This window comes from Micromys minutus (assembly GCF_963924665.1).
Source record: "Micromys minutus genome assembly, chromosome: 20".
In the NCBI taxonomy this organism is placed as follows: domain Eukaryota; kingdom Metazoa; phylum Chordata; class Mammalia; order Rodentia; family Muridae; genus Micromys; species Micromys minutus.
The window spans coordinates 14,438,344-14,463,779 of NC_137955.1; the positions used below are offsets into that span (position 1 = coordinate 14,438,344).

General features: G+C 41.9%; 1 protein-coding gene across 2 annotated transcripts; it reads left to right on the forward strand.

Moving 5' to 3' along the window:
- Positions 1–9,578: 9,578 nt before the first annotated feature.
- Positions 9,579–16,834, forward strand: ESM1 (endothelial cell specific molecule 1; the record flags this gene model as incomplete). Of its 2 annotated transcripts, XM_080933682.1 has the most annotated exons (3): positions 9,579–9,879; positions 13,165–13,317; positions 16,613–16,834. In XM_080933682.1, 3 exons carry the CDS (start codon positions 9,579–9,581, stop codon positions 16,711–16,713), a joined length of 555 nt encoding a protein of 184 aa, XP_080789808.1. In that variant the 3' UTR covers positions 16,714–16,834. The 2 variants fall into 2 exon arrangements, with proteins under 2 accessions (XP_080789808.1, XP_080789809.1); XM_080933683.1 differs by lacking the exon at positions 13,165–13,317.
- Positions 16,835–25,436: the final 8,602 nt, after the last annotated feature.

A 25,436-nucleotide genomic window follows, 5' to 3' on the forward strand; every position in this document is an offset into this window, starting at 1 on the left:
TCCTAGAGCCACAAGACTCAGTCATCAGCTTCTATCACATCAGGGAAGGTCTTTCAAGAATGGATCGCTGCATTGATGGGTTGGGCTGGATTTGAGGTATTGACAGACTGTCTTACCCTGTGCATGGTCTCTTCTCACACCATGGAAATTGCTGGAAGGCTGTGAAGTCCCAACTCTAGTTCTGTCTGGCTTCTGCACAGTGCTCTCGATGGGTCTTGGGGAAGCAATCTGCCTTCTCAGCCAACCCTGGCTTGTCAGATCTGGTCTGCATGGGTTATCGTGCATTTAACACGAGTTTTACTGACTAGAAGATCTGAGAAAGTCACAGATAGTTCTCTCTTCTTCAACCTGATCATCAGTTCATGAGGCCACGCCCACTGAACACTACTCCCCTTCATTACATGCAAGGCAATGAGTGAGACAAACGTTGAAAGTTATGACCAACGTATTTGACATCAACATTATATCTAATTATATCTCTGTGGGCACATGTCATCATGGAACAAACAGAAAAGCAAACAGACACGCCCACGAGACGCACAGTTATGTGACTACACTTGACCAGATTAGTTCCTTATTTATGATGCTCAATGTCTGTATTTATTTCTGTATGCTTTGGAAATTGTTCAGCTGTGTCTTCCATCCCTCCCTTCTAAGAAGGGCTTTGATTTTCATTCATTTTGTTTGGGGGAAGGTATTATAAAACGGGGCTCTTCATTATGCTACTGAAATTCCCGCTGACTAAAATCCAAGTGGCTACAGCAACTAAGTCTCCTGTTGAATCTTCCTCTTGATTCAATCCTTGAAAAATTAGGTGGGACAGATTAGAGAAAGCTCCGTGAAATGAGTCTTTTCGTTTCTGAGGGGCAGTGAGCTGGAAGGCTCATCGGCCCTTTGATCCCCAGTGACTTCTCTGATCCTGTGACTCTGTGTGACTCATCTCACACAAGCTCTTGTTATTTCGCTCCCTTGGAAACTGTTGGGGTGTTATAAATAAAGCCCACTCCTGGCTCTCAGCTGGGTTCTGTAATCTCCCCAACCCCCCAAACTCTGGGTCAATATCGAAGCTTCCATATGTGTGTGTGTGTTGCTGAGTCTATTAAAATATACCATTACAGTGGTTTGAGATAACACCGAGTTTTTATTGTGTGGACTGAGTCCTGTCCACCCTCTGCTATGCCCAGCAAATTTGCTATAAAGGTTTAGTAGACGAGGACACAGCCTGAGCATCTGTTACACCCTCTGCTTCTTTCTTTCTCAGTGTCCATCTACTTTGGTGCCTTAAGGATACCAAAAATCATGGGCTTATAAGGAACCAGAACACCAGGGAAGTCTCGTTGAGTTCTAGCCAGAGCCCACATTTTTATCAATATATTTCATGTGATTACTACTTGCCAGGCACTAAGCTGTGAGATCAGCTTGAGGAAGCAGGTGCACTCATGTGTCCCCTTATGCATCTGGGGGATCTAGGTTCAGATACAAACAGTACTATTAACTATTAACAGCTGTGCATTCAGATTCACACTTGAGTTGTCTTGGCTCCCTGGTTGAACAGATCAGTTGCTTCTGTTTCCCTTTGATTCCAGACAGAAAGGTGAGTGGCAGTCTTGGTGCTGTGGGGAGGGAGAATAAGGACAGACTGTGAGGAGTGTGCCAGCTTTCTGGAGTGGCAGTGATGTGGCATCCCAGTGACCCCCAGCATGTTCGTTTGAAAAGGGATGAAGGGAGAGAGCGTTTCTGACACACTACTCCCTGAACCCCTGTGTTGCTGCAAGAAAGTTGGGGTGCCAACCGCTCTTCTACTCGCTGTCATGTGGAAGGCTGTGGTTTTCATGCTACCCGCTGAAAGTTGAATTATTTTTTCCCCTTTAAAAGCTATACTGTGTACACAAGGTCTGAGCCGGGCATCTTGAGGACCGTGACATCTATCACAAAAGTGGCTTCTCTTATCGGGAAACAGAAGGAGCCTGCCACATAAGGCTGTGGAAGGTGATCAGAGATGGCACTCAAGGCTGGGTGAGGGATCAAATCTGGCCCGGAGGAAGTCTTTGGTATGAGTGAAACATGAGGGCATTGGATGGACAAGCCATAAAAGGGACTCATGAAAACCCAGCCAGCAAGTTTCAGTACTCAACTGTGCAGAAATGGCTGTCTTCCTGCAGACCAGCTTTCTAAACTAGACCATGTGGAAGTTTGGATTTTGATTTGCCACCTTGAGAACTACTGGATTTCATTCACTCCTAAGAGCACTGTTTGGTGTTTTATTCAGCGAGTACTTCCTAAATATATTTACAGAGGAAGGCGGGCTCGGCATGCTGTCTGGGAAATGGTGGTGTGGACTCAGGCTCCTGGTCTACCGAGAGAGACGTAAGCTAGCATATGTGTTCGTGCTTTGGAACCAAGAGTGGGCTATTAAAGTTGAGTTTTACAGCTCATGCATCTTAACCCCAAAATACTTCTAGTCAGATCAAGTTAGGATGATGGTTTTCAGGCTGCTTGCAAGAGTAAGGTTTTAGATTTCACAATGTAATGCTATAGAAGGAGATTAAAGATGGATAAAATGGAATGCGCTCCACTGATGAGCAAGCCAGTAACTACCGTATTTCATCGACCCTAAGATATATGTTATTATTCTGTGTGTTTGCTAAGGAAGGAAACAGTCACCCAACTGCACTCTGACATAATACTTTTATATTGCTGAATCTTAAAACAAAGCAAAACAAAAAACCAAACCAACAACAATAACACTTTTTTGTTTTATTTTGATATAGATTTTCTTTTACTGTTTACATGTTTGTAAACTCATAAGAGGAAACGTCAACTTAGGAACACTTCCAACATTCCTGAGATGATTCGCATTCATATCTGAATGAATACTCTATGTATTTATTTATTTATTTTTAAGTAGATGCTCTTCTGGCTTCAGGGTCAGAGCACTCCACAAATAGGAACTCCATTGGTACCTTTGAGTCTCTGTTCTGAGTAATTGACACCCATCTTAATGGTTTTAAATGTGCACATATTGCCAATGAAGTGTGACAATGTACTGCACAGTCAGTGACACATGTCAAAAAATGGTGAGTGTAATATCATTAAAAATCCTAAGCGGATCTCTTATAGACAGACTTTTTCTGTCAGGAATCCCCAGCGTGATCCCTGGATTAGTCCTCCTAAAAGGATGAAATATGACTGAAAAAATTATTAGTTTGGAGGTTTCCCTAAGTTTTGAGTTTCTAAGAATTAATTGGTTTATTTACTTAAAGGCTTCAATCCCCAGCCCTACAGCAGGCATGCCAAGCTGGGATCCTTGGGTATTTCTGACAAGTTCCCCAGCTAGTTCTGATGTGGATAGCCGGCTGGCCGAGACACAGTGCACTGGAACACCCTTGGGTGCTGGGTTGACTAAGATTTGAGATTATAGTCCTGCAAATTTCACAACAACCATGGCAGCTGGCAGAAGAAAATGCCCTTTTTCCTTTTTCTCCTCTGCTTCCTCTTTTTTTTTTTTTTTTTTTTTTTTTGAAGTCACAACATGGCCCCTGGTTCTTCATTATGAACATCCCAGGAGTAAGGGAGCCAAGAGATTTTGACATTATATTAAAGCATGCGTCTGAAGCTGCCAGTTCATCGTCAGGGCATAGAAGTTATTTTATTTCTCTTTTCAAGTGGTTGGCTTTGGACCTTGTGTGTGTGTGGGGGGGTGGTTAATGTTTTTTTGTTTTGTTTTGTTTTGTTTTGTTTTTTACATCAATCATTTATTCTGCTTACGTCATACAAACGGCCAAGACCCTCATCCCAAAAGAAGCTGACACATCTACTCAGAGTACTCCTGCTTAGCATTTTACTTTACTGTAAAGGGGTCAGTGCAAAGCTGAGCAAAGGAAGTACCACAAGAGAGACAAAACAGCCTGACTGTTTCCCATGATTCTTGTGTTAATCAGAAGTCTCAGTCTTTCCAAAGTTCCTAGCAAGAATTCCAAATATCTTAGTAGCAACCTCTAATGTGACTCATTAAGGCCGTGTTTGATTGTGTCAGATGGTTCTAATGTTTAGCTGACTTCCAGAACCTAAATTAATGTTTCAGTCACTTAAGAAAATGATGGTATTAAAAACAAAACAAAACAAACTCTCTTAAGCTGCCTCATCACGCCATGTTTGAACGAGGTGAGAAAGGCCCCTAAGAGGTTGTTGAGTCTTCCTGAGGGAGAATCCTGAACAGGTCACCGAGACTTTCTGAACTCTTGGACAAGGGAGTGATCTTTCAGAGATAAATGGAGGAATGAATAGGGCCTAGGAGTGATGCTCACTGGCTCATTGCCTTTCATGGTACCATTTGTTTTGTAAGAAAAATATATCAGAGTTGAACTCTGCTTTTACACTTTCCCTTTATCTTCGCATTATCACTTTGTGAAAGGGGAGGCATTCCTAGTTCTTACGTTTTACTGAGAAAAAGGAAGAAGACTTAATGTCTGTCAGCTGGTTGATACCCTATGCAGACTCGTGGAAGCACTGATATTTGGACCCGGGTGTCTGAGGTCAGAGCCACATGGCCATTCAAGGAGATACACCGCGGTTCATATCACTTCTTTTCTGTGCGTTAGAGCAGCATTTGTGGTCTCTGGATATGAGTCCATATTTGGATGTGCAGGGTCACTTTGTGACTGGATTGCAACTGAAAGGCTGTGCTGAGTATTTGCTTCCTACTATAGCTGTATTCAAAGTTGTGACTTTTGGGAAGTGACTTGGTGACTCTCTCCCTCCCCATAGGTAAATGGGATATTGGAAAGTTGTAGAAACTTGAAAGACCAGACCTACTTGGAGAGAGAGCTTTGCTCTTGAGATGTCTATGTTGTTTCTGATACCTCTATCCTTTGCTTCCTGGTTGTCAAGGGGTGAACATCTCTGTCTCACTATATGCACGTAGTCATGTTCTGACTCAGCACGGGCCAGGAACAACACAGCCTGTGTTGGAAGGGGGTGAAACCATGAGTCAAAGCAATCTTTCCTCTTTTAAGTTGATTTTCTCAGGTATTTTACCACTGAGAAAGAACTTAACACTCAAAGTCTGAAAAAGAGCCAGTTACTGGAGAAACTTATTCTAAATCTTTAGATTAGAACCTGTCAGAATTGGGAACAAAGATAGTTTTTGCTTTTTTTTTTTTTTTTTTTTTTTTTTTTGAGCAGTCATAGCTCTTTATATGCTTCTAGGTCTAGACCAGGTACCTCTGAAAGAACTCTGACCTTGTTAAGTTTCTAGATTATTCTTGGGTCAAAGAAACCAATACTCTGATTTTTTTTTTTTTTTTTTGCTGGACAATTCACAGTAGATGTTTGTGTCTCCAGAAATAAATCCTTGGTATTTTATTACGAGCAATTATGACATGTAAAATAAAACACAGATTATCAGTGCAAACTACATCAACTTATTTTCTTGGTTAGCACCACAAGTTCAAGGAAAGAATCACAGTGAGAACCTGTATACTTATAGGATGTCCTGGGCTGAGAAGCAATCCACTCATATAATTTCTGGGTTTGCTTCTGGAAGACTGCTTCCTGTAACCTTTGGATCTAGAGGTGATATAGAATGATACATTGGAACTTGAACTGGGATTCTTAGAGCTGTGAAAGTGTCTCCTCCCTTACTCTCTGACAGCTAAATGATTCACAGACAAAGCAGCGTTGGCTGATTCCAGCACCAAGTTAGTCAGGCAGGCAGACTTTAGACACTCAACAACAGTTTTGTCTTTGCCTTAATTTTTCTTTCTTGGCTGAATATTAAAGTTGGCATCTTGATTAATGATGCTGTGATCTCCTAATCACCTTTGTGCTCATTGATAATTTTCCTACTTGAAAAGCTGGAGAAATTAGACATAAAAAAGTTCCATCAGCATTACTGGGACAAAGAGGTAGGGATCTTAGAAGGAAGTAGTGATGAGTGTCCCCAAATAAATCATTAGCTATTAATGTCTCAAGGTAGTGTCATCCTTGACGAACTCTGTCCATGTTCATCCGACTTTCTGCTGTCTTCTGTGGATGTTTGGTTTAGTGATATGGATTTGGTGCCCTTAATGTGCACTTTCTCTCTGTCCAGTGCATTTACCAAATGTGGTATCATGTGAGTGTTTAGTTGTCCTACATAGTGGAAATTATTTATGGTATTTATGATTTTCAAGTGGAAAAAGTCCATTTTGTGACTTACACTGGCACAGTTCAGTACTTCACCAAACTGGGTCATTTATCGATTTTATGTATTTGATTTTGGAGTCTATATTCTATTATCCAGAGGTGTATTCTTATGGCTGAAGTCCTAAATTAAATTACTTACTATGTGGTGTTAGACCAGCTATTAAACCTCTCTAGGTATCTGTTTTCTCCTCAGATGATGGACATGTGAACAATACCTGGTTCCCTTGTTGTTCTGAAGTTTACATATGTTAACCTGTGTCGTGTGCTTAGCTTGGTGTTTGTCCCATAAGATCTTTATAAAGATCAGGCATTATTTGTCACACTCCCAGTTAACCATTTCTCAGAAGGTGATGTTCAACAAAATCTGAACAGGAAACAGTTTAAACCATGAACCATAATAACTGGTATCATTATTCACTGCCTCGAAATTGAGTTGCAAAGAACAACGAGGTGGCTCTGACCTTAGACTGAGATAATTCTAGTCAATCCCAAACAGGATGGTGGTTGTCTTAGTTAGGGTTTCCATTGCTATGAAGAGACTTCATGGCCATGGCAACTCTTATTATGGAAAACATTGAATTTGGGCTGGCTTACAGCAAGCCACACCTACCCCAACAAGGTCACGTCTTCTAATAGTGGCACTCCTTACGGTCAACCATTCAAACACGAGTATGGGGGCCATACTTAACCAACTCACCACAGAAGTTATCAGCAAATTCTAAAATCTCTTTGATTCTGTTTCATCATTCAAAAAGTGAGATGTGATAATAGAAGCAGATTCCTAATACTTAGTGGAGGCTCATGGGAGTTAATAAAAAATTTAAGAACAGCACTTTGACAGCTTCCCAAAACAAACCCTTATTTTCCCTGGTATGTGATATGTAAGGAACAAAGACATGAAAGCAAGTGGAAGAATATTAGTGTTGGTTGTCTGGGAATGGGAAGGGGAGACTGGAAGGAGAAAAAAGCAAATATAATAGAACCCATAAATTCACATGCCACTCAGATCTCAGTGGATATTTTCTTAGTGTAGTGGACAGTGGGTAATATGGAAACTCACAAACAGTAAAAGAACAGAGAATATGTATAAACAGCTTGGCCACAAACGGGACATTTATACCATATCCCTGTCCTCCAAGGTTCAGAGACCACTATGGAGGAGGGGACAAAATAGTTGTAAGAGTCAGGGGTCCCAGAAGATTAAGGTGAGACAGACAGGAACACTTGGAGTCATAGCACCTACGGTTGCCTGAACAAGATCAAGCCAGCCAATGTTACAGTAGGGAGAGAGGGCAGGCACATGAGCTTCTCCCCCACCCCTGTAGTTGAGGAGCTATTGACAATTGTAGAAGGAGGGTTAGTTTCCTTTAAGGATATGGCTTCTGGTAAGTTGGCCAGAGTCCAGGGAATGGCTCCATACCTGAGTATATGGGAGGCACAAGCTGGGTCAGGGGTTGCTAAAACAAACAAACAAACAAACAAATGAACACCAAAAATCAATCAGTCAATCAATCAAACAAACAAACAAACATACAGAATTTGGGAGGCATGGGTAGGTGAGGGGTGGATTTGAGAGGAGTTATAGGAAGGAATGAGGGGTGAATTAATAAAGAATATTTTTTAAAGATTGGGTAATCAAAGGATTTAATATAATCAAAGTATATCACATATATGGGAATGTCAAATGGATTACTTTGTGTATTAACTATATAATGAGTAATTTTACATAATTAATATATCCACAAAGAAGAACTAGGCACAAGCCATGTACTCAGTAGACGTTAAAACTATCGTAAACGAGGATGGTCCCACCTGCTAAGTGCACGTTTGCTCCTGGAGAGATCAGTGCAGAGTATTTCAAGTTAGAGTGTCATGAAATTTGGGAGTAAAAACTCTTGCCTTCATTTCCCACTTCTCCAAAATGTACCCTGGAAAAGCCTAAAGATCATGTCACATCCAGTGTCTTGGACGCCTCATCCTTTAGACATCTCAGGACGATGAGTTCCGAGGATGCTCCACAGTCAGTTTGTGACAGACAGGAGTTACCCACTTCGCTGGCTCATTTCTCTACCGAGCGGTAGTGACTTTATTTTTATGTTGACAATTGGGTTGGGACATATAGTTAGTGTGAGGACTTTCCTGTCTTCTCTGACATCTAGCATTCCCTCATTGCACAAGTCTTGCTATACAAGGTCCTGGCCAGCCAATACTTTAATAGGACTGTTGTTTTCCTTGGTGGGGCCACATTCTGTGTCCCTCCATAGCATTAAGACCTGGTTTCCTGGTGGGTCATGTTTTCCCTTCCCCATGACTTGCCTCTCTGGAGCAGTGTTCCGATTTCCCTGCTGGCTCACTTGTTTCTTTGGGCTTGCTGCCTTGTTTGGGAAGTTTGAAGCAAGAGCCCTGATAGATGCCAGGAGGTGAGAGGAAGGACCGGATGGATGCAGTCATTAAACACACAGACTCGGTGATGGATGAGCCTTCTCCCCAGGGGGGTTGGGTCAGGAGCAGTCCAACTGATAAGTTTTTCCAGAACCGAGTAAGTCAGAAACAACGCCGGGGCAACCTTACTTACCTCTTTTTTTTTTTTTTTTTTTTTTTTTTTTTTTTTTTTGGTATTGATTAAAGAAACTCCTTAGCTGCAGCATGTCTGACTAAGCACAGCAACAGCGAGGCTGGGCTTGTACATGGATAGCACAAATTGCTTTAGAGATAACAACTGTGAAGGAACGTGCGAGGAAGGAGGAAGTCTTTAAAAGGCCTCTATCCAAATATTTTCCTCCTAGGTCTTGTAAAAGCACAATGTAACTATTTCTTCTTCCAAGTGATCCTGTAGCTATTTATTGAGGAAAAATGCCAAATGCTTGTTGTTATGATTACTATCATCATCATTTACTTTTTAGACGCTTCTGGCTTGACTCATGTCTCCTCTGTGCTAAGGGACCCTGAGACAAAGCTACATCCTAAGTGCTGTGCTGGTGTCAGAGCAATTCCTGTGCAGAAGGGGGCTATGCTATGCAACCTTCGTTATTCCTCCTTCTCAGATGTCCTTGAGTCCTTGAGACGGATGTGAGTGGAGCTTTTCAGCCCCCATGCAAAACAACCATCTAAACATAACAGATGACATCAGCTTGGGCTTTTCAATTCCTGGATGGCAGCGGCGTGTTAATCCAGCCTTCATCCTGGATTTCATAAACTAAAACAAGAGAGGCTGGCAAGAGCGCAGCGCTGCTGCTGGGTTGAGGAAATTGATGACGGGAAAGCATGCGGGCAACACAGTGTATAAAACTCATAAACGTGTAGGCAGAAGCTCAGCTACCGCTTTGGACGGCTGCTTCCCGCCAGCACAGACCACGACGGCAGGGCGCTGAGCAGGAGCCAAGCTGCAAGACATGAAGAGCCTCTTGCTGCTGACCACACTCCTGGTACCTCTGCACCTGGGCATGGCCTGGAGCGCCAAGTATGCGGTGGATTGCCCGGAACATTGTGACAATACGGAGTGCAGAAGCAGCCTGCGTTGCAAGAGGACCGTGCTGGATGACTGTGGGTGCTGCCAGGTGTGCGCTGCGGGACCCGGAGAAACCTGCTACCGAACGGTCTCAGGCATGGACGGTGTCAAGTGTGGTCCCGGGCTGAAGTGTCACTTTTACAGCGAGGAGGATGATTTTGGTGACGAGTTTGGTATCTGCAAAGGTAAAAAGCAACTTGTTGCTTCCCATTCTGCAGGGCTCCCCGGAGGGCATTTAGTCAGCCTGGGGAGGTGCATCCCGTTCCTTCCTCTGAACTTCTAGGAAGGATGCGTGGATGCAGGTGGTACGTTTGATAGAGAGAAAAGAATAACTGCAGGGAGGTTTGGAAAGCAGCGAGCAGGAACCACAGGGGCTGCAGCATCCCATTCTCTGCATGCATTCAGAGCTGAGAAAGAAAGTTGCAGGAGTAGCTTGTATGCCTTCTTTTTCTGAGAGGCTTTAGAAACTTGACAGGTAGCCTGTTACAAATGGTTTGGGTGTCTGTTCCTCTGAAAGCTAATGATTGCAGAGGTCCTCTTGAGATAACCTCTTAAGGCGGTTTCCAGCCCCTCAGAGTTTACCAGCCTTTGATCTCGAAAGATTCACTGGGAGGAGCGCCTTACTCGGACTCAAGTATTTTTGATGAACACTAATGTGCTTTATGGCATAAGGTGGGCTTAAATCAGCCAACAAAATAACTCATGCTCTTACAAAGAGGGTCCCCTGAAATATAAAATAAACCTAGTTTTACTTTAATTTTTTTTCCAGTTGGGCAGAAAGTAGCAGATGTTTTAAGACAAGCAGAAATAATAGTAACCTAAAAGTCTGTTTTTTTTTAAGTGGCTGTTTTATAGAGTTAAAGAAAAGAAATGAAATTATCACTAAGACAGAAACCAGAGCTAAATGATGCATTAATGTATCTGTGGATTTTATTTTCAAACCTAATGACTAAATTAATATTTTTAAATATCGAAGAATAAAAGAAAAGGCTATTTAAAAGTCTGTATACAGAGATGCCTTATAATTTCATCACAATATGCTGTGATTAAAAGACAGTTTTATCCATTCCTGCATCCAGTTGTGTGGTACAGAGAAGCTGATGAAATCGGAAAGCCAAGTTCTGAGAAATTTTAAACAACTCATACTCCATACAATTACAACCTCTCCTGGATGAAATTCATCGAGAATTAAGATAATCTCATTAATTCTCATTTTAGAAAACAGTTTATAAATGAGTCATCTTTTAGTCTGCAAGAGCAGTGAAAGACTCAGCAATACATTCTAGAAAAATTTTGGAGATTTTATTCTCTGATAGATTATTTTTTTGATTAAGACAAACAAGAGGTAGACTTGTAAGGGACTATTTTCTTCAGTAAATATATACATATATACACGGTTTTTTTTCCCCCAACGTAATAGGTTTTGTATTTTCTGAAAATTTCAGGGCTTATCTGCCAAGAGAAAAGCACCTCGAATAAAATTAGGGAGGAAGTGGTTAACACAGTCCTGTCCTATGAAACAGCGAGTGAGCGCTTGTGGGGAAACCGATTTTCCTTTGGCATAAAAACACCTTTGTAAATGTGGTTATGAATGGACAGTGTGCGGGGTAAAGAATCCAGCTGTGAGGCAGCGGTTAGGGAGCAATGCTATTAAGAATCTATTTTGAATTGCTCCTTCTGGCATTCTCCACATAGCTGGTGAGTTCGGTTTTGAACTGTTTTCTTGCTGCTGGAAATAACAGGGCTTATTCATCGCCTTCTCAGCCTGGTGGAGTAATTCCCCAATGCTGCAGGTGAATTCCCTCCTCCAGCCTCGTGAAGACTGCACTTCTGCTTGTACATACAGATGCGTGGGCTTTGTTTGGTTTTAGTATTTAGATGTTTGATCCCATGTTGCTTGCTACAAATTGGGCAGCCAACACTTATTTATGGGCTGTTTTGATCAGCACTCACTCAACACAATAGGAGCCATCATGGACCTAAGATTTTAATATTGAGTTTCTCTGAAGACAGTCACAGCCTAACCCTGTGCTTTTCTGCCAGAGAGCTTCCCCCAATTTGTCTTAAGGACTTTTCTTCCCAGGTTAGGGAGGACAAATAATATCAGATTCCCTACCGTTTGAGTGACGGTACTAAGTCTCCTTAAAGACCTGCTTGATGCACATTCGGACCATCATTCTGTGCACTGTGGGGTGACTAAAGCTCTGATATGCCTCGAAACATGTGTGATTGTACAGTAGCAAGAGAATACATCATCTACCAGTGGTTCTCAACCTTCCTACTGCTGCGAGTCTTTAATATGGTTCCTCATGTTGTGTTGACCTCCAAACAATTATTAATTTTTTGGTTACTTCACAACTGTAATTTTGCTGCTGTTAGGAATCCTATTGTAAATATTTTTGGAGATGGGAGGGAGGTTGCGAAAGAGGTCATGACACACAGGTTGAGAGCCACTGTTCTATACAGAGTCTGCTGAGTTACCCTGCTCAGATACTGTTACACCACAAACTCGATCTTACAAAAACTGATAGACCTCTTTATTCCATTGCAATATGCCTTAGACTAAGAATTAAACACTGATGAAGTATTAGGCTCTGAAAGAGCTCCTCATTGTTGGTAGGTGTGCAAGCCCTCCGGTTTCTTGCACTCTTAGTATCTTATCTTTGCAGGGAGTTTGACTAGTGAGTCTCTTAGCAACTGGGGAAGTTCGTGAAGGCCTAGTGCTGCTCTGAGAGATAAGGAATTTTACAAGCACGGGAGCAGACTGGGGACTGGTTATTTCTGTGCTCAGGTGGGTTAACAGGCCTCCTAGCTCTTTATAACAGTAAACTGTCAACTTCTACAGATGAAGGACACACTCAGACTCATCACACTACTTGAGAAGGTAATACTTTTGTCTCTTTAATTCACCTGTGAGAAATCTGTGTCATCTGTGCAGAAAACAAACAGAATAAAGACTGGTCCAACGGCGGGGCTTGCGGAAGCCTCAGTGGGGAAAGGCACCTGCTGTCAGTCCTGATAAACAAAATGTAAACCCCAGAACCCACAGTGGGGGAACCAATTCAGCAAGTTGTGCTCTGGCTTCCACATGTGTGTTTTACACACACACACACACACACACACACACACACACTGAAAGAATAAAGAAGGAAGGAAGGAAAGAAAGAAAGGAAGAAAAGACAAAAGAGAGAATATTTTTAAAGACTTGTCTAAGGAGATTTGTTATGTTTAGCTAACTTAAGCTTTGAATCACAATTTTAATCAATTAAGCCTGAGGCAGGTGTTATCGGGTTTTCCTATGTGGTTTCCCTATGACTCCAAATTTCAACTTTCAAACCCTGGAGAGTTTGAGGAGTGATTTCCACTCATCAGTCGATGTACAGGAGACTGATTCAAACCCTAAGCTTCTCACCAGGCCTGGGAGGATGGAGCCCTGGGCTTACTTAACAACAGCTTCTCTCTGTCCCCAGACTGTCCCTATGGCACCTTCGGGATGGAATGCAAAGAAACTTGCAATTGCCAGTCGGGCATATGTGACAGGGTGACGGGGAGGTGTCTGGACTTTCCCTTCTTCCAGTATGCAGCAGCCAAGTCGCCCAGCAGGACCTCCGCCTCCCACACAGGTAAGCTAAGCCGTGACCTTGGTCTCAGTTTGAATCACCGTGAAAAATAAATAGTAGAATATGGTATCAGTCTAAATGATCTTGTTTTCCTCAGGGGAAAGACAGACGGTCTTTGAGTTGGTAGCCGTTGCTATTTTCAAAACAAATCTCATTGATAATTCTGAGGATACTATGGATTCTCATAGGTTTATTGAATTTTAATGCATTAGCAAAGACAAATCTACCATTAAAACAAAACAAAACAGCCAACCAAGAGAGGGGAAGTTCTTTGAACGCTTTAGGGATCTGTCGTATGGACTCACTAGACAAAACTATTTCTCTCCCAACTCCACACAGAAAGAGAACAGTGAGGTATTTGTTGGATCAGTTTTAAGAGCCAGAATAAAAGATATAGAACATTTCTCCTCCTGTTTCTTCTTCTCCTCCTCCTCTATCTCCTCTCCCCTCCTCCTCTCTCCTCCTCCTTTATCAAATGGAAGCAGTACAATGGAATAATTGTGGGTTTATGGATTTTGGAGCTGGTAAGAATTAATCCTTGTGGTGAGATCCAGGGAATAATAAAGCTGTAGCAATGTTTACATGTGGCTGACAGGTCTGGGCTGTGGGGTTGCACACATAGCCCTCCCTCTATAACTAACAATAAAATAAAAAGGGAAGGTTATTGATCATACAGTTATAAGGGGTCATTTGGAGAAAATGAAATTCACTCTTAAACTCTCAACATTTAGCCATGACAACTGCCCATTCATGTCAATAAACTATGCCTCCTCCAGATGGAAAGCCGTCATTCAAACCCATTTTATTTAGGTTGTGCTTCTGGCCCTTTATGTGTAAATAAATGCCCTTATTTTTTCTGTTACCATCTTTGGATACTGTGCTTTTAAGTCAAATCATAGTTGTAAGTATGACTGTGGTCTTCTACCTCAACTTACTAGATGAATACCTTTGTGGTCATTGAGTCTGGAAATTGGGACATTATGAACAGATTAAATTGTGTGACTTATCTTTATAGTCTTTGACAAAATAAGAATGGCATTTAAGGCTTGGATAGCTTTTAAAGTGAGTTTTATATAAAACATGAAGACAAATTATTTAGGGTCATCAGTGAACCTAGTGTTTCATATCCTCCGTCTAGTTCTAGAACATTTTGATTAGCCCATGACTCACTCCCTGGTTCCAGTCTTCCTCATGTTCTTTCCAGTACCTAGAAAACATAACTAGAAACCCCCAGTCGATCTCTCAGATAGGGGAGTGCTCTAAAGTAATTGTTTACAAATGAGATTTGAGATCTGTGTTCTCAGTTTACCTAGCAGCATTTCCTGCTTTCTTTATCTTTTCTTTTTCTTTTTAAAATTTGAAACTTAAAAAAAAATACTCAGTATGTATTCTTGGTTGGTCTGAAACTTACTGTGTAGACCAGGCTGGCCTCAAACTCACAACAATACATGACTCTCCTTCCTGAATTCTGGGACTTAGGCATGTGCCACCATTTCCAACACTTGTTTTGCTCGGTTAAGACCAAAGTTGCAAAGAACTGTGAAGAAATAACCATTGAACCTTCAGTCATTGAAGTTTGCACCTAAATCTTCCTGAAGGGCAGCATTTATTTAATTGTACTGCAGATCTTTGTTGGCTTTGTTTTAGTTGGTTGATTTTTGTAGACTTGGAGACCAAAGCCAAGGTATTGTGTACACTGGATGAGAGTTCTATCAAACTACATCTCCAGTACTTTGTTGTGACCTTTTGATGATACCTGGGATAGAATGTCTGAGAGGCTATGATGACCTCTTGCAACAAGAAGACAAGAGTCTCCCTGGGGACTCTTGTGATTGGCAAACCCAAGTCCCTCCTGCTATGACCTGTTAGCCGTTTCCCTTTGGTTGTACAGCCTCGTTCATATGAGTTTGCCACTCTAGGTTGCTCGAAAATGCTGTTGATGTCTTGGCTATTACATAACAATTTTAGAATGTTATGTATCACTGGATGATCATTATATACTATGCTACATAAAATATTTATATTGAAAGCTAGGAATGGAGATTTTTACTAGAAATGTAAGAGAAAATTAGTTGTTTTTCTTTTGTTTTAGATACATGGTATCTAAAAATCTTTTATTTCTTAGTAATCTTAGTGAACCTCAGGTTCAGGAGAAAGGGAACAATGTCTGAAAGACATGGACAGGCTACACTGTTTGCACCTCTGTGTGCCAGAGTCTACAGGGAAAAACATGGCTCCTCAGTCCTGCCACAGGCTTCACATTAGCACCTCACAAACCCATCTGAGCCCACCCTTTGAGAACAGATTAAATAACTCCCAGGTCCACCATCCTAGGTTCCCCAATTGCATGGGATCGTCTTCAAATTGCTACCCACTGCTAGCTATTGATTTCTTGACTGGTGTGATTCCGGACCCTTTCTCCTTCTTCTTCTTCTTCTTCTTCTTCTTCTTCTTCTTCTTCTTCTTCTTCTTCTTCTTCTTCTTTTTCTTCTTCTTCTTCTTCTTCTTCTTCTTCTTCTTCTTCTTCTTCTTCTTCTTCTTCTTCTTCTTCTTCTTCTTCTTCTCCTTCTTTTTCTTTTTGGCAGTCAGTGTCTAAGAATGGAAACACATGAGTACTGTTTTTTCAAGTTAGGCATGTTCCATATTCACTTATCAGCCATGCCACACTAATCTTGCTCCATTCTACTACATGATGTGCACTGTGAAAACAGCATGTCACACTCCTCTTAGGAGCAAATTTCACTCTAAAGAGAATTCTAAATCTTCTAAACCCATCCCATGTGAGGAACAAGATCTACTTTCAGAGAAGATAGTTGCTTTCTGGAGTGATACCAAGAAGTTAATTCATCTTTCATAAAGTTAATATAAAATTCTTTTTAGAGATCTATTTTTTTTTTGCAGCATCTGATCATTTTCTGAGTATGTATTGAGCACCTGTCATGTTCCAAACATTGCTATCCATGCTGAGGATATAGGCGAGCAAGTGGAAGAGACAGCCAATAAAAGAAGTTGTGGTTTTATTAAGCTGGAATTTAGGGATAGAGTAAGAGGGGGTGGGCTACGTGTGGACCATAAGGGGAGTGATGCTGGGTGTACATAGAAACATAGAGACATGATGTGAGGGCATTATCTTGGCTGGAAGAGTGGTTCAGAGCTTTTCAGTAGGTTTAGCAGAGGATTTTGAATCAAAGGTTTATTTTAAATTCAACTAAATGACAAAAATCGAAATAAAACAGATGCACACTTGGCCTTTAGCTTACAGATGTTTGGACGTGACTTGTGTGCTTTCTAATTTCAGAGCGTGATGCAGCATCTGGAGATGGTAATGCTGTGAGAGAAGAGATTGGACAAGGGAATGCTGCCCGGCCTTCTGTAATGAAATGGTTGAATCCACGCTGATCCTGGCTGAGATTGGCCAAGAGAAGTCTCCACATTAGTGACCAACATTCAGCCAACATTTTAGGAACCATTTAGAACATAGACTGTGGACAAGTAATTTATGGAGATCAAATGTGATTGAAAATAATGTAGGCTATATACAACCCATAAGACATATGTGACTGAACACTTGTAGGTCTTTGCTAAATATTTAAATTCATAAAGATTTGTTAAGTGTGTGTGTGTGTGTGTGTGTGTGTGTGTGTTATCACCAAGGAACTTGATATGCAATTGCAATGTCTTACTGTCCATGAGTAGTCCAATCAAAGCTGAAAAACCTGTGGGTTTGTTGACTTGGGTGTACATTCGTATTGAGGTACAGGTTGAGGAGGAAGAGTTAGGAGGAAGAGACTATGGGGATGGTAGTGTAAGTAGGGGTTAAAATATTTGGCTCCTCCTTGTAGTAGCTTAAAATTTATTATTTTGTTTTAATTGGAGGAAATAAATAAGACCAGAAAAGCCTTGAAGGAAGTGAGATATTGGAAGCTTGTGGGAATCTGAGCAACTGTAACTGCTTTGATTGGAAATGCTGTTCTTCCAGGGCCAGTGTCTGATGGGAGTGGGGTCGGGTGGGGGAGATGGACAGGGGAATGGATGGAGATATGTAAGTATGTATGCAGTCATGTATGTATATATGTATGTAAATATTCCCATCACTTCTCAGCATTGGTTTAAACACTGTGGACCTTGAGACAGGTCTAGGAAGTAGTTTGCCTCCTGAGGGAAAGAACAGGGTGAAGGTGAATATTTATGTATTTTTATAAACAAATCTCATAATTTCAATGTTTCTCCAGCACCCATATTTCTCGCCATCTTGATAAACTGCCCTAATGTTGTTTGTTTAAAATGGCTTCTCAAACACTCACATGTGGAAATGTTGTTATTAACAATTGCACTAATATTAATAAAAATGTGCTTAACTCTAGGTGTACAAAATGTTGAAAATTAAAAAAAACCGCTCGAGTGAATTTTAAATTTAAATCAGAAATAACTTTTTAGACAGCTCGAGAAGGAAAAATTAGTTTTCATTAGGAAATGTGTCTGCTTTAAGGTATAGCTTGTTTTTATTTTTTTATTCTTTCAAACTTGGTTGATGAATGAAACTGAGATTCCACCGGAGACCCTGAGCACAGGAAGTACTGTTGTACTGCCGGATGCTGGGAGATATTTGCAGAGTATTTTATCTGGAGTGAAGAACGTATTTAAGAAGTATTTCATTATTTACTTATATTTTATTCTCAAACTTTGCCAACAGAGTCGTGAATGTACTTGTGGGAAGAACCTTGAATGTAAGTGCAGCCAGATGCTGGGTTTTGTTTTAAAACAGTGTATCATTGCAATAAAAATGGCACAGGTGCTCCGTGTTGACTGGTTTTCTTTTAAATTTCACTCAGTCAGTAAGAGAGCCAATTCACATTAGAGGACAAGGCTTTAATTGAATTTTATGCTGCAGATTCATTTCTGTACCAATACAACGAGTAGAACATTTCTGTCTTTGGTTGATTTAGCCTGCAGCCCTCCTGAAAAGTGGAGCCCTATATATATGCAGACATTTTTACAGTTTTATTCACTTCTGGGGGTTTTTTCCCCTAAAAGTTATGTTTCTATCTCTATCTCTATCTCTGTCTCTCTGTCTCTCTTTTATTTCAAGACCAACAAAATCCACATTTTGGTGTGTTAATTTAGATATACAGATAGACTGTCATTTCTTATAAAAGCCAATTTGGAAGGGTATCTGTTTCTACTATGTTTTATTCTTCCAGATAGACTGAAATTCAGATGGGGGTTGAGGATCCACAAATGCAATCCAATAGCATCCAGCAACAGCCTTTGTAGTTACTCTAATCATATACCTAATACCCCACTTTAAACAGAATATTACATAGAGAACCCCTCCTGCTGACAAGATATGTCCAATTTTAAAATCTGTGGAGTGTTTTGTTTGTTTGTTATACTAATTTTAAAAAGGGGGTGAAAATGTCCAAGTAATTTTCAGCACGGAGTAATGACTCTCAAAAGCTAGCATCTCTGGAACCTTTTGGAGCCCTCCGTAGACCACATGTTGCTGGTTCAGCAGGATTTGAGGTGGGGCTCATTTCAATCACTGCTAGGTAATTCAAAACCCTAGAAACCGTAGTTTAAGAATGGCAGATAGAGGAACATTTAGATGCTTAAAATGAAATAGCCAATCGTGATAGCTGTATTTTCTAAGCAGTTGGTATACCTAATTTTTGTTGTGTTTTGCCTTCAGAGCAGGGTCTAACTGGCAGCTCTGGCTGTCCTGGGATCGTATGTTGACAAGGCTGGCCTTGAACCCACAGAGATCCTCCTGCCTCTGCCCTCCAAGTGCTGGGACTAAAAGCATACATAAACCACTTCTCCTGGCAAGGTAGACTCCATTTAAAAACCTGTGGAGTGTTTTGTTTGTTTGGTTGATTTACTAATTTTAAAAAGGGGGTGAAAATGTCCAAGTAATTTTAAACTCTAGGGGTTGAAAGAGGCTAAGGCAGGAGGATATCAAGTTTGAGGCAATGTCTCAGAAAGTAAACAAGCAGACAGTAGCAAAGACAACTTGGGGCCTTTGTAAGGACAGATAGCAGATCATCTAAGAGGATGGGGGTAGAAGACAAAGACTCAGGAAGCTATAAGATGTTTTCTTATGGAAAGAAAGACACCAAAGAAGAGTGACCAGTCATGTTATACGTCCCCCATAGAAACAGCTGAACTGAAATGGTCTCAGGGGATTGGAGGTGAGGAGGTGGAGTCCTGTCTAAATGGTGTGAATGCAAGACAAATGAGCACTTTTTCCAGAAGGCTGTCAGCTAAGGGCAGAAGGTAATAAGCCTACAACAGGACGGGAACTTTACTTAGTAGCCGTTTGTTTCTTTCTGTCCTACCTACCCACTCAGTAACTGAGAGCTGGTATTCAATGAGCAGGATTATCAGTAAGAAGTGACAGTAAGGATAGATGCCAACTTCCCTGTGAACTCTGGACAGCGTCAAACCAGAGGGCAGCAATTTCAGCGGGACAATTCGGGGGGGGGGTCTGCTGAAGGGTACCACCAAGGAGCTGCTTGTGGAGGTACACAGCTGGAATCAGCCTAAGTCAGGGGAGGGGGGTGTCACAAGTTGGAGGTTGGTGAGGGCTACAGTGTAACACTGTGGAAAGCAGGCAAGCAAGCAAGCCAGCAAGCGAACAAAAAGAAGCCCAAAGAATATTGTTATTGTGTGTTTATTGTCAAACCTCATCATGCCACACAGTAACCCCAGATGTTGTGCAAAAATGTGTTCATGGACCAGTCAAGAGACCAGTGACATTTGTTTTATTCCTTGTACCTTTATGTACTTTCTTAAAAAAAAATGGGGGGTCATTTTTTTTAATTGGGAAAAAGAATAAGATTATCTCTATTTTGGATTATTAAAATTTGATTTTTCAAGAGTTCTTAGATGTGTTTCAGCACTTGGGCAATGGACTGTGAAAGCAATAACTGGAATCCAAATGAATGGGGCCGGTCACACAGACTTCGGCATACCCTGTGGCTCTCTGTGGGAGCAGATATTGCTTAACAGAAGCAAGCTTGGTGATCCTCAGAAAGTGCAAATAAAGGTCTTTGGACCAAAGGGCACTTTTAAAATGACAATCCACCTTCTGTACCTATGCTATCTGCTTCAAGCAGGTGGCTCAGGCCACCAGGGTTTTAGAAGTATTTCCTGACACCTGTGGAAATGGTAAATATTTCCTGTTTTTGTTGTGTCTAGAGAAAACAGGAATTAACAACTTGGAAGTGCTCATCAAACACCCATTGTGGACGGCATCTACACGGGCAGTTTTCAGCCGTAAGACACTCAACTTCTTAAAATCTATCCTAAGGATTTCTCTTGAGAGAAAAAGCCATTGTTAGCATAATCCATTGAACTGAAAGGCAGGAGAGAAGGTTTATCTATAGGGACATGGCACCTATCAATGTATGGGCTCTGCCTAGAAAGCCACCTGTAACTGTCACTAATGAACCAGCAAGCAAGGAGCATCCTGCCTGTAGCTCTGAGCTAAGTGAATATAGCACATCTGTTAAAGGATAATTAACATCCCAACGTTCTTTAGGAGGGCAAGAGGGCTGGAAGTTTTGCATCAGTGAGTCGGGGCTAATCCACTGTGTTACTTGGTGACCTCCAGCAAGCGGTTCAGCCTTCATTTCCTCTGTGTCCCCTGTGTGACGTGTGGACAATGACTTATGTCAGCGCTGCATTAACCTCTACACACGCTCTTACAATCCAGTGACTCACACCACCGCGCCTGCCCTATAGCAAAACTCCGGGTAGTGGACGGGTGTTCGTGTTATTATCAAAGCCAATCTCATTAATACCTTTGCGTTCAATTTATGCGTTGCTGCAAGGCTGAAACGTGTAAAGTGCCCCACACATTCCATTTACAATAAATAGAAATAAGACTTCAGAACAAAAATTAAAGGTTAATAGCCCCGAGTCGAAATTCAGTTAACCTCGTTAGAAACGCTCACAACTCTACAAAAGGGGGTGATCATTTTTAAAGGCCAATAATGGTGTTTAATTTAGTTCTCCAAACAATTATTAGCATATGCCTCTGAAAACAAAACCAAAAAAAAAGTACAATGCTCCGGGGAATGTGAGGGAGCCCCACAGATGTGGCCCAGGTCCCTGGGCGTTATTTTTAGTTCTCTATTCCTGCTTTTTATTTCGGGACTTGGCTTGCTTCCTTTGTGGCTTCCCCTTAGCTTATTCAGAGGATTCTTCCTAATATAATGCATTTTAAGCTTCGTTTAGAAAAGTCCCAGCTCTTGAAGGAAACCGAGGAATGCTGGCTTTCTCAGGAACGCCTGCCTCTCTTGGCAATGGTCAAGTTTTTTTTTTTTTTTTTTTTTTTTGGTTTGAAAATAACCCAGGAATTCTCACACCTTGCTTTACTTTCTAGTTATTTCATGCACTGAGCTACCACATGGATTCAAGAGCCAAGCGATAAGGAGATGCCGAAAGCCTTTTCATGGCTAACAGGAGGGACTTGAAAGTGAACCCTGTTTCCAGTTGGTTTTATATCAGAACAGCCCACAGCTTTAATAATAAGCAAAGAGGCCAATGAGTCTGAAGTGATTTAATGCTTTAGTTGTGAGACAGGCGACCTCATCAAAGGAGCATCCACTGTGCACAACACAACACTTGGAGAATGAAGGTGTGATCCCTGATGGTCCCTGACCCTGCAGAGATACCGAGGAGGCAGGACAAACAAAATGGAAACACTAGGAATGCAATAGCATGTTTAGTTGTTTTGTGTGTGTGTGTGTGTGTGTGTGTGTGTGTGTGTGTGTGTGTGTCCTATGGTTCTTTGGTTACAAGTAAGACGAAACAAGAAAGGGAAAAATGCTAACTTCTACAAAAACAAAAAACAAACAAACAAAGAAACAAACAAAAAAACCTGTAATCTATTGGTAGGGTAGGGCTGCCTCATAACATGAGAAAACCCACCTGCTGAAGAGGCTGGCTTGGAAAGTCAGGGTTGAAGGGAGGTGAAGGGCAGATGGCCCCCACCCTCACTGGGTGCGGCCGGCTGGTAAACACTGCTCTGTGCCCTAGCCTTTCTGATGACACTCAGTGGGAAGGTAGCCTCAGGTGTGGTGCCCCATTTTAGTGAACAGTTTAACTGGGAAGAATGCTCTTCTTGTAGGTAAACTGCAATATGGAATGTGTCCAAAGCCACTGAGAGCGGTGTCTGCCAATTAAAAAAAAAAAAAAAAAGGGTGGGGGTGGCATAGCAGAAGGCTGAGTTAAAAAGGACTAGCTAAGTTAATACCTTTCCTAAGGAGAACTATTATGAGGATGGGGGTCCTAGAGTTTGTCCATCAGTGGTTGTTGTTAGGAAAAGATGACTGGGCACCAATGAAAGTAAAAGTCACTGAAAGAAAAAGTCACAGGCACCAACGTCGTGAAAAGATGACATCCCAGGTTTCGGCACCAATGTTAGGGGAAGGATGAAGAGAGTGGGGGGCATATGGCCCATGGAGGTGCGGCAAGGCCTGGGGGCAAGGGAGATGCCTCTGGGGGGCCCATGTTGGGAATCCCTTCCCCCTGAGGGACCAGCCACACAAGGTATAGTACAGAATAGAGTTTATTCAGGTCATGGGAGAGTTAAGAGGGTAGTAGAGGCAGAGAGAGGGAAGGAGGGAGGGAGGGAGGGAGGGAGGGGGAGAGAGAGAGAGAGAGAGAGAGAGAGAGAGAGAGAGAGAGAGAGAGAGAGAGAGAGAGAGGAGTAGAGGCCGGTCATGAGCACATGGAGGGAGAGGAGGAAGGGAAGGGGAAGAGGAAGGGTAGGGGTGGGAGAGCAAGGCTGCAAGAGGTGAAGAGGCCTAGAGAGACAAGAGAGAGGAGGGGGCAAGCAGCCCCTTTTATAGTGTCAGGTCACTGGGGTGGAGCATACCTGGCTACTGCCAGGTAATTGAGGGGTGGAGTTTACAGAATCTCAACAGTTGTAACTCTGAAAATCAAAATTGAGGACAAGTGTGAACTTTTTTCTGGCTTGCCTTTATGACATAACAGGTAAGAAAAATGGGGTTAAAAGTTCTCTCCATTCCTCTTTCTCTCTCTCTCTCTCTCTCTCTCTCTCTCTCTCTCTCTCTCTCTCTCTCTCTCTCTCTCTCTCTGTGTGTGTGTGTGTGTGTGTGTGTGAGCTCGACTGCGTGCTCTCTTTTCCTTGAGTACAGAGTCAGCTGCCTTCCTTGGTGCTCTGTGTGTTTTTTAAGTGAGGAGAGAAAAATGCAGGCAGGAATCCATTTCCTGGGGAAGAAGCTGGGTCAGGGCATCAGGCAAATCTTCCCAGACCATGTTGTTTACTGGCTGAGGCTCTGGAATGCCAAAGTGTTGGGAATCTCTTCTTGGGGAAGGTTTTCTTTGTGGCTTTTGGAATGACACACCTTTCAGTGTGATGAAGGGGACTCCGCTCATTATGCTGTGGGAAAAGTTTTTCCCTTGATGACTCGAAAACATGGACTTGTTATTCTGAAAAAGCCAAGCACATCCTCATTCCATACAAACAATGTGACACAGACCTGGAGTGAGGCCAAGGTTTTCTATGAATAGAACACTGCAAAGAGCCTGAGCCTCTCTTCCCATTTGCAAGACAATCCTGGAAGCCATCTCCAAGGAAAGAAAATTTCTTATCTGCTGTTAGGTAGAGGTGGAGAGGGCTCTCCTCTATCCTCCCACACACTACTGGACCACAATCCTCGATTAACATAGCAAGGGAGCTATATGACAGGGATGATGCTGGCATCTGTTAGCAGAGATGGATGCTTCAGGCTGTGAGTTGTTCCTGCACAAGATGGATTTCTAGGGAAGAAAAGTAGGGTACTGTCCTCCTTCTTTACAGGAGATGTATTCTGTGACCCTAAGAGATTCCTTTTCCTGAGACCATGGAAGAACTGGCCCCTACATATTTTAATGTTTTGTGTGTGTGTTTGTGTAATGTATGTGATTTATAAATTAGGCATAATAAGAAAGCAAAAATAACTAATGAATAAAATAGAAAGACTGTAACAGTATAATGCAACAGAGTACCAAACTCCTGCACTTTGGAGCCATTATTAAATAGGACTGTTTAAATACAAAGCATGGTGCCACTACAGTTAAGTTCATCAAGTCAGCTACTGAGTGATTAATGGGCAGGCAGCAGGCAACAGGCAGTATGCAGCATGAATAAGTAAGAGCAAGGGCTGATTTGCATCCTGATACCCAGGATGGGCTAAGGTGATATGAAGTTTGGTCCCAGGGCTTAGGACAACATACCCTTTAAAACCTACCAACCTTTTATTTTTGGAATTTTCCAGAAATTAATATTTTCAGGTTATAGATGTCTGTAAGTTACTGGAAAAAAATGAAGAAAAAAATATAGATAAGGAAGGAGGGAGCGTGCACAGAAAACAAGATGGCCTTCTGGTCTGAGATGCCTTTGTGTTTTGTGGGTATGATGCTTATGTTTGAATTTATTGATTGCAAAGAACAAAAACCCATCCAAAAACACCTAAACATAGAGGTTTCAGCCAGATGAATAGAGGGCCTTCTAAAGATACAGAAGAGAAGACATGCATTGCTCTGTGGGTGTCTGAGACCAGCTCGGACTCCCAAGAGGTCCACCCAGAACCGGAGAGAGGATTGAAAGAAAAAGACAAGTAAGTTAAAGCTGCAATATGACTTGAGGCTGAAGCCTCATGGCCGAAGTGAAGCTTTTTTTTTTATTTGTCCTCTCTTTTTAAACCATTTTTTTTTTACATGCAAAAAAATGGTAACAACTGTTCAGGGATCAAACAGGTTAACAATCTTGGAGGTCGGGTGAAAAGGTCAGAGGCAAAAATGGATACTGCTGTGCCTACATTTCGAAATCCACCCTGCATTTCTAAGGATACTGCCTGGAGCATCAAATACGAATGTACTTCCCTATGCTGCGTTCTGAAAGGCCCTGCCCCATACTACAGATATAGATGTACCTCCTTAAAGCCTTATTCTTAAAACCCGCCTAGAGCTACAGATGCAGATGTGCTTCCTTATAGCCCTTACAGGGTGTAGCACCGAGGCCAGATTCCTGCCTTGGATAGCCCCAAAATGTCCTGGGATAAAATTAATAATACTTCACCATCAACTGTTCAGGGGTACCAAAACGGCTC